General features: G+C 38.3%; 1 protein-coding gene across 1 annotated transcript in view; it reads left to right on the top strand.

Moving 5' to 3' along the window:
• Positions 1 to 14,667, top strand: part of CNTN3 (contactin 3) — a gene marked incomplete at both ends in the record, with an annotated part of 83,720 nt that overhangs the window by 15,478 nt on the left and 53,575 nt on the right. Inside the window, one exon of the mRNA XM_082321650.1 lies at positions 14,136 to 14,231. Coding sequence (XP_082177776.1) covers positions 14,136 to 14,231 — 96 coding nt within the window. The remainder of the gene's footprint in view (positions 1 to 14,135; positions 14,232 to 14,667) is intronic.

Here is a 14,667-nt window from a genome sequence, read left to right as displayed (position 1 = left end):
TTGAAGTGCTAGCTTCACTTCTGTAGGTGTAAGAATTTTTATAAAGAACTTTTTTTTTTTTTTTTTTTTTTTCCTTTAAGAAGAGCGGTAACTTTCCTTGCACTTCAGGGCTATTCTTAAACCTCTGGTATATGGCTTATTTGGGAAAACAGAGCTTATATTCACTGAAAAATCAAAGCAAGTCATTGCTAGGGAAGAATTTCAGCCCTTGTTTTATTTGTCAGAGTTACCCTAATGGAGTCTTGTTAGCCCATTTAGCATACTACAGATAATATTAAGATAACATTACATTAATACCACATTAAGGGCCTGATCTAAAGCCCATTGAAGTTGATAGGAATGTTCAGTAGGAATTTAATGTTTTGATCTTTCAACTGTATTTTACAACTTACAAAATCAAACATAAAAAACGTTTCAGTCAACATAAACACATCTGTGTTATCTGTGTTGTACTTCACCCTTCATGGCTAATAAAACTATTAGCAACTAACTCCTTAAACTGAAATGAATACTTAAAATAATAATTCTGAATGCATTTTACAGCAACAACTTCTGAAATAGAAGAAATGATGTTGCTAAAAGATGTATAACAAGCGCAGTTGTCTTGTGATGTACCAAGTGATGAGTGTTATACTAACACTCAATGAACATATAAATATATAGTAAGTTTTAACTGTAAGTAACCCATGGCTGCAACACGCTGTCAGATTTAGGCGGGATGGAGAATAACTGTTTAAGTGCCTTCACTGTCTATCTTACTTTAAATGTACTTTTTCAGGGCTCCGATTTGCTGCCAACCTGCCTACTTTGCTTCCTGATGTTTTTAATGTTGGTATAGCTACTTGCTAAGCAAAGTAGGTGTCTTAACACCAAAGCGATGGAACTTGCAGAACTGCTATTACACTGCATTGCTTCTGTCTTTATTTTTGTGTTGATAATGTATTTGCGTAAGTGTTTCTAGTAGAATATGGTAGTGAGGGGTGACAGGGAGCACAGGCTGTGAATTGTGGGTAGTCTCATTTAATAGCCAAGGAAATTCTCACTGCTTACAAGAAGAGATGCAATACCTGTTTTTTTATTTTCCTGTTATTACCTCTCGCAGCCCCGTGCTGTGAGAGATCTTCTTTCTTTTTTATGAAACTGTATTTTTTCAGCCCATGGCTTTTTATTAAATTGTAGTTAACGATATACTTTTGAGGATTACATCACCCTATGTGGAGCAATTTGGCTTAGGCTGGAGATCAATATGCACATAGAGCATCTGTCACTTAACGATTCTGCTTAGATACCAACAAAAAGATGTGAGGTCCCACTGTGTTTTGGGGGTTTTCTCCTTATGTACATGTCTCAATCTATTAAACTTTTTTCAGTAGCACTGGGATTGCATTTGTTTTTATAAATAGAGTAGCAGAAGAACAGATAGGTATTTTGGGGCAGTTGTTTTTCTCCACTCCTGCAGCTTCTGTTGTCAAATGGTCTAATGCTGAATTTATTAATCTATGCAGTTGCTTGCTCAGGTGTAATCCCTTGTTCAGCCGCATTTATTCATCCACTGAAGGATGTGCACATTGGTACATCATGGCATAGTAAAGGTTTACCGCCGCCTGCCACAGCTGTCATTTCTTTGACCCTTCAGTAAACTAACAGTCTTCCACATAATTTTGCTTTCATTCAAGTGTAATGCTATTACTACGGAGGCAGACAGAATGCAATTCTCTAAAGATCTTGTCTCGTTCCTTTCTCTTCCAAGGAGGTTAATGTGCTCAAATGATCCCTGCATTTTCTTTTTTTCGCTCTCTTGCTGCAAGAAGTGCAAAGAAGAAAGTACTCTGGGTAATCTGCACTAGCTTTTGGGGGATGGAGTAAACTGGAAAGATGAACTCACCAGTTAGATGGAAGGCCTTTTTACGACTTGAATTTCAAATGCCTTCATTTGTTTCCTTAGAACTTTTATTTTTGTAGCTTTTTACTAAAAGGTTATACAGAATTTTTTTCTAATACTCCTTACCATGGAAATAAGAAAGTCGAAACCTCTTTACCCAAAACCAGCTAAACCACATTTAAATATTGATGACATATGGGAATAACTTAAGACTTAAGATTAATTAGTGTTTTGTCCATAGACATTCATCATTTACAAGTGGTACCATTTCAAAAAACAAACACACCCCTACCCCCTCAAAGTCATATTAATGTTTGCATTGTATTAGTACTTTGCAGACAGCGTGGGTAACCTTGTGATCTTGCAGAGCTGATGGAGAGAATGAGAGTTTGTATGAGAATGAGAGAATCAGCGCAGATGATGGGGCAAAACTGGTGTCTGGGGACATCTGTTTGGAACCCTGGTGTGTAAGAAGGCAGCTAACATCGTTGAGTGCAGTTTCTCTTCATGAACTTATCATCATTGTAATGTCTAATGATTTGTATTTTCCTAGTGCTTTTATATTGATTGCTTCTACTGTATATACTGCTATTTTATCCAGTAATGAAGTTAAACAATCAAATTGAGTCAGTGATTTATTGGGTTTCTTGGTTTAGAGACTGGTTCTATACTGCCACAGCTTCTCATCTGCTCTTTGAACTCTTGTTCATAATTTGTAAGTAGGCTTCATCACTCACTCCCCGAGTACCAAAGAAGTGTATGATATGATGCTTTTGATTATTAATCTGAGATTAACAGTTGTATTTTGCATTTTCATATCAATTGTTCACACTCTTTGCATTCAGCTATTTTTGAACCTCTGATTTCTTAATACCTATCTCTTTCTGGTTTTATTTCATATTCTTTTCAGAAGAATTTTTTGAATTTTCAGCTGCTTTTGTTAACAAAACGTAGCATTTTTCTCCTTAGTATTTCATAACTTCAGCTCTTAACATATGCTACTCTTATTTAACGTTTCATCTTTGTGTATAACTCATTTGTTCGCTTCTAATTAAAAGTAACTGTAGCCTCTCTTTAAGCCAGTTCTGTCTTATCCATGCTGTATTTTTCTTTCTCCTAGCTTTTCTGATGGGGATTCAGTGGAATTACTGTCTTGTTTGTTCTAGAAGCCTTTTTGCCTCACAATAAATCCTTCTTTACTGAAAAAATTGTCTAGAGATTCTGATCTTTGTGTCTAAACTGTGGGACCTAAACATACTTCCAGACTCCAGTATTGACTGACTCCATGGCAAGGGTAAAATCGATTTCTCACATCCCAGTGTCCGTGAGATGATGATGTCGGCCTAGAGGCTGGAAAAGGGCTGCTATGCATTGCAACTGCTTTCAGTTGAAAGCAAGACACGTAGGCACACCGTGGTACTTGTCTGCCACACACCCTGAATTGCATTGATTTCTCACTATATACGGTGTCCAAATAGATCAAATTAGAGTGAGTCCTTATCACAAATCATTGCTTTGTGTAATGAATTTAATTTATTCCAAGTCATGTTTGCAAGGGTCTCCTGTTCTTCCTCCAGACGACGCAGTATCAGATACCAATTCATTCTGAGCAAGACCAAATACAGTTTTATCATCTATTTACCCCTCTGTTTAATTGCCTAATGATTATTTTTCCTGCTTTTATAAACCAAAACATGGGATTTGTTATCTGCATGGGGATTATACTTCTTGGTTTTTAAATGTCTTTCTATTACGTCTGGGTCAGAGCAATGATTGATATTGGAAGAGAGAATCTGTAACCAGACTGAAGCTCTGGCACATGTACTGAAAAGGCCATTCTGATTCTACAGAGGATATGAGGGGCAGAAGTAGATGTGTGACAGAGCAAATGAAATTTTGGCTTAATTGCAGTGGGTGAACTTTGTCTATAGTTCCGATCAGGCTGATTAGCATGTGTTTGTGTATCTGGTAGGAACAGAGCAGTTCTTTGGTAGGATAAAAGGTAGTGTTTACCATACTTTAGATTTGAGAAAATAAGCTATGCCATGGGTTATTCATGTCTTTCTAAGATGAATGATTAGAAGGAACTCTTAGATGATCTGTTTTGATCTCCTGGATATCACAATACAGTTTTACTCAGTAACCCTTGTATTAAACCCTTATCCAGTATGCAGTAACTTATTGCTGCTTCGGAACTGTCCACAGTTTTAATTCTAACTTGAGTTTATCTGGCTCCAGCCTTTGGGTTTGTCCTACCTAAGAAATGATACCAGGAGAAACTCCTGTGAAAATGTGATAGGCAGCCGAGCGGGCAGCATGCTGCTGAGAGCTACTGCAAAGCCAGTGCCAGCCTTGCAGGTCACAGTGGTGTTTACTCCCCTAGTATGCCTTCACTCCGCTCTAACGATTTCTTCTATTGACTGCTGCGAGCCTGTTGATGGGAGGGTACAAGTGTAAGAAAGTTGCTTACAGTGAAAACATATTTCAGCGTAGATGAGTGGAACTGCAGCAGTGTATCTCGCTGTGTGTGTTGGAGCACCTGCAAGGATCTCTGCTCATCAGGTTTCCTTAAACGTCCTACCAAGAGTGTGAAGTCAGCGCTTGGCAAGAGCTGCCATGTACTCGATCCCTGCTGCAGCTCACCGTAGGTGCAAAATAATTTGACACCTTCCACTGAACATTCAGACTCTCAAAAACTAATTAAATATACTCAGCAGCACTTGAGGAAAGCAGAGGTTTCCAGAGAAGACAAGAAACTGGCTGATCTAATAGCAGGAAACTCTGGTACAAATCATCAACTCCCCATACTGAGCAGCTCCAAAATGAGACTAGATGGCCTTGAGGTGGCCTTTAGGCTGTTTTGGTTGAATTGACTCTTAGTCTTTGTCTTTGCTATTTAAGAAGCACCTCCATCAAATTCTGCTCCCTGAAGCTTCCCAGCTTCACCGCAGCATTTCCTTCTGCCTGTACCTTAGGTATAGACAAGAAAATCCCTTTCTAGGTCTTCCCCTACACGTGAAGACTTACAAAGAGCATGCCCAAACTCGTGATTGCTCCCCGTGCTTGCTGTTTGTTGCTATTTCTCTGTAATGCTCACCTAATGGAGTCTGGCATTGCTGTTGAGATGAGATGGTCTGTCTTGAGTTCAGAACCTGGCAGCAGAAACTATGAAATCCCTCTGGATTAAAAGAAGAGGGAGGAGATAGAGGAACTTAAATTGATTGTAATGAGTATCATGATCATAATTAAGGGGTAAGGGATTGGCAGAATGAGTTTTATGAGACTGCGAATAAAGGGATTTTAAGAAAAGTCGAGGAATGTGCTGCGCCTGAGTATTGGTAAGAGTTGAGGAAGCTGGAACTGGCGGGGTAGCAAGGACTGAAGGGGAAGCCGTTGAGGAGAAGGGGGAACAAGCACAAAGTTGCGTTTCAGTCTGGGTGGCTGCTTCATGGGACCCGTGTTCGTAATCTTCCTGGTGGCTTCTCTCCTGATAGCAAATGCCCCTGAGTGCTTTTCCCAGCTGTGATGTATCCCCAGCCAACAGGGGCCAACACATGCTTCCATCCCGAGCCCTTGGGGCTGAAATCTTACTCTTGTTTTTTTTTTTTGGCCAATATTTGTGGTCTTGGGCAACCTTAATTCTGGCATTTTCTAACTCCAAATAATTGAGTTTGCAACCTCAGTATGTTCTTTTAATTTTATTAGAGACTACAGAGTAATATGTTTGCACAAGAATACTGAATTAGATTATGCAATGTTTTTTAGCTTTTGATTAAATAATTTTTTTAAGAACTTGTGCTTGTGCAGAAGTTGGAGATACGGCTTCTTGGGAAACTTTGTCATTTGGCTTTCATCTTCAGTATTCAAGAAACAATTCTGCCACTTGGACTACACAATGTCCTGACTCCTAGAGATCAAATTAGATTTTTTAATTTTTTGTGTTTTTATGTGAACCTGGCAATTTTTTATTGTTCCCACTGTCACCATCAAAATGATGTGTTTTTTATTTTTTCTCCCTTATCTGCAGTAGAAAATACCAGTTTTGCTTCTCAGCTGCAAATGACATCATGGCAAGAAATGCATTTCACTGCATCCCTGTTCCCTGAAGTCTGTAAGAAAGTAACTACAGACCATCTGCTTTAGCCACTTTTAGCTACTGTAAAGGAAATGAACAAAATATATTCTGGTTTGCTTTGATGTGCTCCTGAACATCGATTAAGCTACAACTTCAGCGTTGCTGTGTGGTGCCTGGATAGAAACAGATCATTTTTCTTATCTATCCTGTCCTCCTGAGCCTGTTAATGTAGTCTAATCCTAGCTAGTAACCTAAGAGACTTGTAGTCACAAATGTTGCAGCAATGTTCCAGAATCTGTTTTATGCTGTGGCAACATCTTTGTACTCGGCTAGATGCTGCTGCAGTTGTAGTGGAGCACCTAAGGAAGAGTGTATTATATCCCTGTTTCAGAAATGTTAGATTTGAACATCACAGAAGCAATTGTCAGTACCATGTGCTATATTCAGGATACTAAGTCTGAGTTACTTTATTTGTTGAATGTGAAAATTCACTTATCTCTTTCTTAAAATTGTTATGTAATAGTTAATGCAGCAGAATAACTGTTCTTCCTCTACATAACCAGGCAAATGTGCTACCATGAAAATGTATTGCTTTTATTTCTGCCTCTGCATTTGTCATCTACCAGTAACTCTGATAATAAAATTAGAAGTTTTAATTTCCTCTGAATTCCTCTGTAAATATTGTTCTTGATACAGTATTAATTTCTGTGCTTGCACTCTATCCCCTCTATGGCTTACTTCAAGTAGGTTACTGAAATCACTTATGTAGGAAACTGAAATCACTTATGCAGAAGTCATCATCTTCTCTAAGTTCCCTTGTACTTGTTTTATTAAACTAAAGAGTTGCGGCATAATGTACCTGACAAACCCATCAGTTTTTAGGTTGAGAAACAGTGTACTGGCAAATTATCAAAATAAAAATCTGTTAGTGTTAGCTCTTCAGGATCCCCAACATGTCAGGTTAAAAATATTGAACAGCAGCTGGAGCTAGAAATAAAACCCAGCCGGTTCTGGAAAAGAAAATGGCACAGGTGATTTTGGCAGGGTAGGTCATGGGTTAAGGTTTGCTCTCTTCTTCTAGCCAAATTGCTTTAGTATTGTAGCTCGTGGATGGGGAGATGGCTTGTTTCATTGCACATGCCTGCTGGCTGCAAAGCTGGTGGTAGAGAAGACATAAACAGATAAAGCTACTTCAGAGTTTTAATCATGGCAAGAAACACATTCTCAGGGTTGCAGAGCTTTGGAGAGCCTGATCCTGAAAGAGGTGGTCCACAGGCTGTGAAAGCTGGAGGCTCGCTTGAGAGCTGGAGCAGCTCCACAAAGATGGTATGGTTTCCTCCAGGGGCCGTGTTTTTAATTAGCTGTGTTGGAGTTAATGGCATTCCTTATTATGTTTGCAGCTCTGTATAAACTTGTGCATTTCATATTATTTTGCTTAACCCAGGTAGGACACATATTTTGATGAGAGTTATAAATATTTGAAGGTTTGTGAATATTGGATTTTTATGCTGACTAACAAGTTAGTGTATTTCTACGTGTGAAGCAGCAGCTGCAGTAAGACATCTGTTGATAGGACACTTACTCATCTGCTATATCTGTTATTTGTCATCGTTACATCTGTTACAGTCCACATGGCTCTAATCAAAGCAGTGGGGCTTTTTGCCAGGTGCTCCATACCAAGTGAGATGGGGGAAGATGACAGATTTTGGTTAACTGTATCCTAGCAATACTTTCTGGTGACAACCCAGCTATATTCTGTAATATTTGTGGGAGAATCCGCCTGGTTTTTTAAGGAAGGTTGCTATCTTTGGAAAGATAAAAGAGTGAAGTCAGTGGCAGAAAAAAACGTGTCCCGTTGTCATCAGCATGTTCCCAGTGCTTCAAAAATGAACTGTTGCAGGATCGTTTTCATTGATTTATTCATTTATTGAGGAAAATCTTCTTGGAAACACTGCTACTTAGTTAATAAATAAACCTTCAGGTAACTAGACCTAGATCTGGCAAGGCATTTAGCTATCTGTTTATTAAAATGTGAATAGCCCGGTGTTCTTCACCACTAAACCTGCTTTGTGGTCATGAGCAGTTAGTGATGGAGGTGCTTTATAGACTGTCAGGATATTTTTAGGGTTTGTTTTAGGAAAGCTTTAGGGGGGAAAAATCTGTGTTGCATCTGAGAACTCAGCTGTAGGATACTTTCCTTGACCAAACAACCTTTCCTCCTGAGATATTTCTTAAATTACTTGAATTGCTTTGTTCAGTGCTGTGTTTGCCTTGAGTTCAGTGATAATTCCCAGATAATATGGATTTATGGAAGGTATATTTTTTGAAATATTTATTGGAGAATGTCTTTTCCTTCAAAACATGCATTTCCCTTACAATGCTATTTTTCCAGTTCTCTCAGTGCATTTTTGCCAATGCAAAGTGTGTCTTAAAAAAAAAAAAAAATCAAACTTCCCTGCTCGTCAGATGTTGACTCAACTTTTATGCTATTAGTGTTCCTCTACTGCTTTTATTCTGTCATCTTTGCTCTCTTCCTTCTGTTCCACACAGCCCACAAAAGCATCTCATCTCTCTGTCCCTCTTTCTCCCTGCAGTAACACTGCAGACTTTTCTACCTCTTTCCATGCCAGCATCTCCTGTTCGCTGCACTCTGATACATCCCTGCCAATTTCTTTTTAGCTTTTCATATTTGTGTTTATATAACACAGACTTTGTTGTATGATTTTTAAATGATTCTTGTTTAATTGGTGTAAGAGTGTTTAACTCTTTCCTGTTTCATTTTTTGCTGCACTCCAAGTGATTTAAGGGGAGGTGAAGAGTTTGAGAGTTTTGTAAATAAGTTTTTGATGCTGTCGGTTGGTGCTGTGCACCGCAGCTGGCTCCTGCAGCCTGTTAGTCCCTGCACGACTCGCTCGTTACATGTTCTGCTTTTCATGCAATGGAAACAACCTGCAGGGTCTTGTCCCCCACCTGCTTGCTCTACGTAGAAGTTTGCTGCATTTTATTAGCAATATTTCTATGGATGCAAGGTACAGACTCAGATGGGCTTTGCTGGGTGAGACTAAGGTAATGTGAACAGAGATGGGAGCAGTATTTCAAACTAAAAACTCAGCGTTGTCTAAATAGTGCTTTGGGTTGTGAATAAAAAGTGCCTTCAGGGTGGGAGGTCCTTTCTGCTTGCCCTGTCCTGGAGCCTTTAGGGCATGAAATGGCCAGGACACGGGTGGCTGTAGGCAGCAGGGCTGTGTTATTTGCTATGCCTCAGGGCTGGGTCTCAACCTGGAGGAGTGGTGCTGCTGTCCTGGGCTGCAGGAGTACACCAAGCACTGGAGCTGCCCCTCTCTTATCAAAATGGGGTTTTAAAAATGCTCTATAGTGTGTTTGTGTAACCTGCTGTACTGTTACCTTTGTACAGATAAACGTCGTTCTATAAAATGAAAGTTCAGCAGTTAGTCACAGCATTAAGAGCCTTTGTAGAGGTTGCTGTGAAATTACGTGATTTTCCTGTAACACCAGCCTGGCAAAAATGAAACTGTGGAGGTGGTTCCCCGGTAGCCAGTGAATCTCTTCCAGAGTGACAAATCACCCTGACTTTTTGCATGCTTTGAGTAATGTTCACTTTTGCACTGTTAACGTTATTCTACTCTCTCCTTTCTACCTCCAACAATAATTGATGATTATGGAGATAATTTTTGGTATCATCCCTCCCTCGCACCCCAGCATGATTCTCCCAGGCTTGATCTGAAGCCCAGGGAAGGCAGCAGAAAGTTTCACTTGCTCCATGTGGAGCTCTACTGTGCTTTTTCCAAGTGCTGTATGTCTGCAGGCAGTGTGTTGGGGTTAACAGGTCGTGCAAACAACTATTCTGTTGAGTGGATACAAGTATTTTTAAGAAACTTAAAACTATGCCAAATGTACACTCAGTTTCTGCTATCTGTCTAAAGAAGTATAAAATACATGGTCATGGAAATGCCTTCGTGTAGCCAATTTTGGGATATAGAGTGGTGAGGAAGAAGGCTTGTTTATGCATGTAGGCAATTTAGGCGATGGTGAAGAGTTTTTTGTGGGTGTTTGTTTGTTGTTTTTTTTTTTTTTTTTAAAGAAACAGATTTGTCTTATTCTGTTTTCTGAAGAAGTTGTCATTACCAACACAGCTATTACAACACACTGAGGCTGGTTGGGTTTTTTTTGGTTTTTTTAAGAGCTGAAAGACTGGTATTTAATTTTCTTAATAATGTGACTTTTACCTGGGCGAGCAGGTTGTGAATTAGTACTTCATTATATGCTAACATTGAACAAAGCCCCCACATCAGAATTACCTATTCAAGAAAACAGTAAAGATTTCATTGTCTGACTCATTTAGGTACTTGAACATCCTACAAGTACAGAATTATACATAAAGTATATTTAACAAGTTCTGCTGCTTTGAATAATGAGTCCAGTGAAGTAATGGAATAAATATTTTTGTGGTTCTTAAGGGGCAATTATGTTTGCAGAGCATGAACCCTTGTTCTGCAGTTATCAAAACATGGTAGAATTGCTAATAAACATGTGTTGACAATAAATATCAATAGATGTGAGTGTAATAAGATGCTTGGGTGTCACTGGAGTTGGAGTTGGAAACCTAGTGAATCCTGCTTCTCTCCAGGGACTGAATGTGTCCTGTGCATTACTTCGTTAAAAAAAAAAAAAAAAAAAAAAAAAAAAAAAAAAATTAGAAATTGGTGTAATTTCTAGCAGCCCCTACTAATCTTATGAAGATCCTATGTACAGATACGTGTGACAGGGGTGAAACATCACTCGGGTTTCTTGGCACAATGTGATACAACCAATATTTTGAAGTCTTTCTAGCAACGTGCTTGAGACTTAAAACTTAGCTTATTAAATGGAAGGAGAGAACCCAATGGAATACGCGGTTTTCATATCCTTGCTGTTTAAATGTGCAAGAACACATTTCATTCTTCTCCTTTTTCAGGCAGAATAAAAGACTTTTCAATAAAGCTGAATTACATTTTCTTGCTCCATTTTATTGCAATGGCATGTGTATTTCAGTTGATGTGACTTTATGTACTTCGTACTAAAGCAATGAGGCAAATATATGTATTAGCATGGGAAGGGAGAAGAAAATGCTGTTTCAGGAGTAAGAAAAGTCTCAGTTGCTAATTTTAAACTTTCTTCTATGTGGCAAACTATAAACAGGCAATAAAAACATTTAATTTGCAAATTACACAGTTCTGGATTGGTTTTAAGTTGAATATTTTTTTCTTGTGTAGTCAGGTTTTTGTAACATTTTTATCAAAATATTTTCATCGTTATGATTAGAGACTTTGCCTGGTACAGTTCAGTAATGAAGTTGCTCATTTCCTACTGGAATGGTAGCATTTCAGATGAAAGGAGTTAAAAGTGGGGCATAATAAATCATAATAAATGCCAGTAAGAAGTAAAAAGATGTAGGCAGGAGAAACTAATTAAAACACTGTATTTTGGTGACCAGTTTGAGAAAGTAGGTAAGAAACATTTTAAAAGTCCACTGATACGACAATCTGTAGTAGATCAATAGATAAAATGCAGAAATATTTTCTATGTTTCTGCCCTTTTCTTTCAAACAAAACGATGAGGTGTTGTCATCCCATGGGGTGCTGCAAAGCGAGTCCTGTTTTGACTCACAGCTTCTCAAAACCATCTTCTATCCTGTTCTTCATTCTTTGTTTCCAGTTATATTTTATCTATTAAGACATTTCAGCGGAATAAGAGCCTCTGATTTCAGAGATACAAATCGATCTGTAAAAGTAAACAATCTTTTCCATTATTTGCCCACCTCTTACAGTATTTTATTTACCCTGTCAGTTTTCTGAGAAGTTAATGTTCCTTCCCAATGATTTCATGTAATAGCAAGTTTTGTTAGAAGATACAGCACTACTCCCTAGTGTTACTGCTGTTTGGATACTGGCTTTATTAAAAAAACAAACAAACAAACCAAACCAAACAAAGAAACCCCAAACAAACAAACCGAAAAAAGAAACAATCTCTCCTGCTATTCTACTGAACATGATTGGCTTTGACCTTTAATACTCTGAATATGTTACAGAGATGGCTGAAAATCAGACCGGAATCTCATATATGAGCAGTGAATATTTTCCAAGGTCTGAGGTTTGGACTTCATTGTATAATGCTAATAGAGAACTCTATTACTATTTCACATGGTGATTTTTAATTATTTTCAAAGTTGTGCCAGACAATGTGTAAAGAGAATATACAAATATATAAATGAATTAAGTGATGATATTTCTGCAGCTGTGTGATTAGTCTGGTACTTAAACCACTCTAGAAAGTAGGATGCAGAGCTTCCTGCTAATTAGTGCAAAATTATTCTTTTATTGTAGTATGACTCATATTCGTCATTTTCTGATGGATTCTGCATTGCCTCTTGTTTCCCAAAAAACTATTCCCCTGTGACAGCAGCCTTTGTCTGCAATCAGTGATTAATAACTTCTGCAGTACAAAATTGCAACAGATCAAACTGCAGAGCTGCAGTGGGTCCCCCCTGGGTACCTGCGGGATAAGGAGGATGTGCCTTTCTGAATGCCTTGGCATGTCCTGTGGGTCACGTCCCTTCCCAAGGTGCTCCCAGCCCAATCCCATCCTGCTCGTGCGGTGTGTCGGACAGCTCAAAGACAACTGACTTTTCTAAAGGACTACGTTTGCAATAAATGAATGTACGTGCTTAGAAAGCAGTGATAAACCAATTCATCTTAATTACAGAAGTGGTAGGTATTGCGTAAGATTTATGACTCACGGTCGTTGTGATGTAAGAGGGCAAAATTTGCTCTAAATTAATTTTATGTGTAAAATAGATTTTTTTTTTCCTGTAAATTTTAAAATCTAAATTGCATAGCTGTATTCGTTGTAGTGTAGAATAGCATGTCTCCTCTTCTTTGAAGTACCAGCTGAAAGACCCAAACTTACTGTGTGAGTGAAAATGTAGACCCTGACATGTATCTGTATGGAAATTCAGTTGGAAAGCTGAAAATAGCCCTTTTAAGAAACCCCCCCACGAGTTTTATGTGCAGTAACAAAGAATAATAGAACAGTATCTTATTGGGGCAATAAATCTATTTTTTTTTAAATGAAGCATTGAAATTCTAATCACTCTTGCTCAGTGTTCTGACTGTAACAGCTGTTGTTTTTCACTATTAAAAAATTCTATATTTTGGGAAATAGCTACTGTTGGTCAACTCACTACTCCTATTATGCTTGGTTATAAAGACAGCCTTATTTTAAAGACTGTGTGTTAGTATCCTTTACAAGGTTATAAACAAACTTTTTTTTAAAATTGTCTTCTGTTTGGTTTTATTATGGAAAAATATATGGTTTATTCATGGAAAAATCTTTCTTAGTGTAGAACCACAATCTTCGTTTGTATTTAATGTTATATGTAGCTTAATTCAAGGATATAATGAGGCCATACTTTCTTGGATCTTGAGTCACCAGTTAGAGGGAAAGTTAATATAAGTTTATAATAAAATACTGCTGCTTTGCAATTTTGCATTTATGTATACTTGGTAGCATTTGTTTCCCCTCTTACGCAGCTTAAAATGATCACAGAAGACCTGAAGCCAGGCAGAGCAGAGCGCTAGGTCAATACGCCAAGGTGCAAAGTCCTTGCCTTCACCAGAGCTTAGCGATCTTACAAGGGATTCTGCTGCAGGGAGATGGTCGAGTGGTTTCTTTTCTGTTTGAAAAGATATATATCTGTTTTTCTGAATAGCTGTGTTATTAGCGTTATTTTACGGTTGGTTAGAGGAGCTCAGTAGGATCTTGATGCTATTTTCATCAGAGCCTTCATTTCGGAAGAAACCGTGGCTTAAGGACCTATTTTTAAGTTACGCTTCTGACTCCTTTTTGGTTATCAAAATTAGGGTAGCATAAGCCTAGTATAACAACAAAATTAGCCATAGGATCTGTTTAATTACATTCTTGTAAATTAGTTCACTTCAGTCCTGATTCTGTCATCCTCCCTTGTGTTGAACAGACATTTCTTTTGCAACTGATCCACTGAAATCCCTGAACATAGTTGCATACTAAGAAAGGTGGTATCAGGATTTGAGAACTTGAAACTCCTGTATATTTAGTCTTTTCTGTTTCCTAATATCCAGCTCACCTTTCTTTCAAAAACAGATCTTGAAAACTCCAGGACGAAAATGAGGAGCGCGGTGTCAGTTCGAGAGGGGCAGGGAGTCGTGCTGCTCTGTGGACCACCCCCCCGGGCGGGAGGTAAGGGACCTTCCAGGCTTCGCGCTTCAGCCAGGGCTGATTGACTGTAAAGTGGAATATCTCCCTGGAAAGGCAGAAGAGAGATCTTTCAGAGAGAGCAAGAATGAAACCTGGTTTCTGAAGTAAATACAGAGAGAGAAAAAACAAAACTAAAAGAGGGGGAGGGAAGTACTTATGAGGATTTACTTTTATCTTGAAATGCCTTTCTAGCTCCTAGTAATTTCTATGCACTTAACATGTCTGATTTTTATGATATTTCCAGTAATTAATTGAGTATCTTGTGGAGTTAAATTCTGCCCAATTTCACAATCACCGAGCCTCGATGAATCTGGTTTTCTCTATGACTAGACAATTGCAAAGATTAGATTGTTGTCTTTAATTATGCTAGTATCTGCCTGTTTTCTTGCAATCAAGACATTTGATAGTGTAATGTAAT

The sequence above is a fragment of the Platalea leucorodia genome (assembly GCF_965183815.1).
Source record: "Platalea leucorodia genome assembly, chromosome: 9".
NCBI lineage: Eukaryota > Metazoa > Chordata > Aves > Pelecaniformes > Threskiornithidae > Platalea > Platalea leucorodia.
Note: the sequence above shows the minus strand (reverse complement) of the source record. Positions and strands in the feature narration are given on the sequence as shown.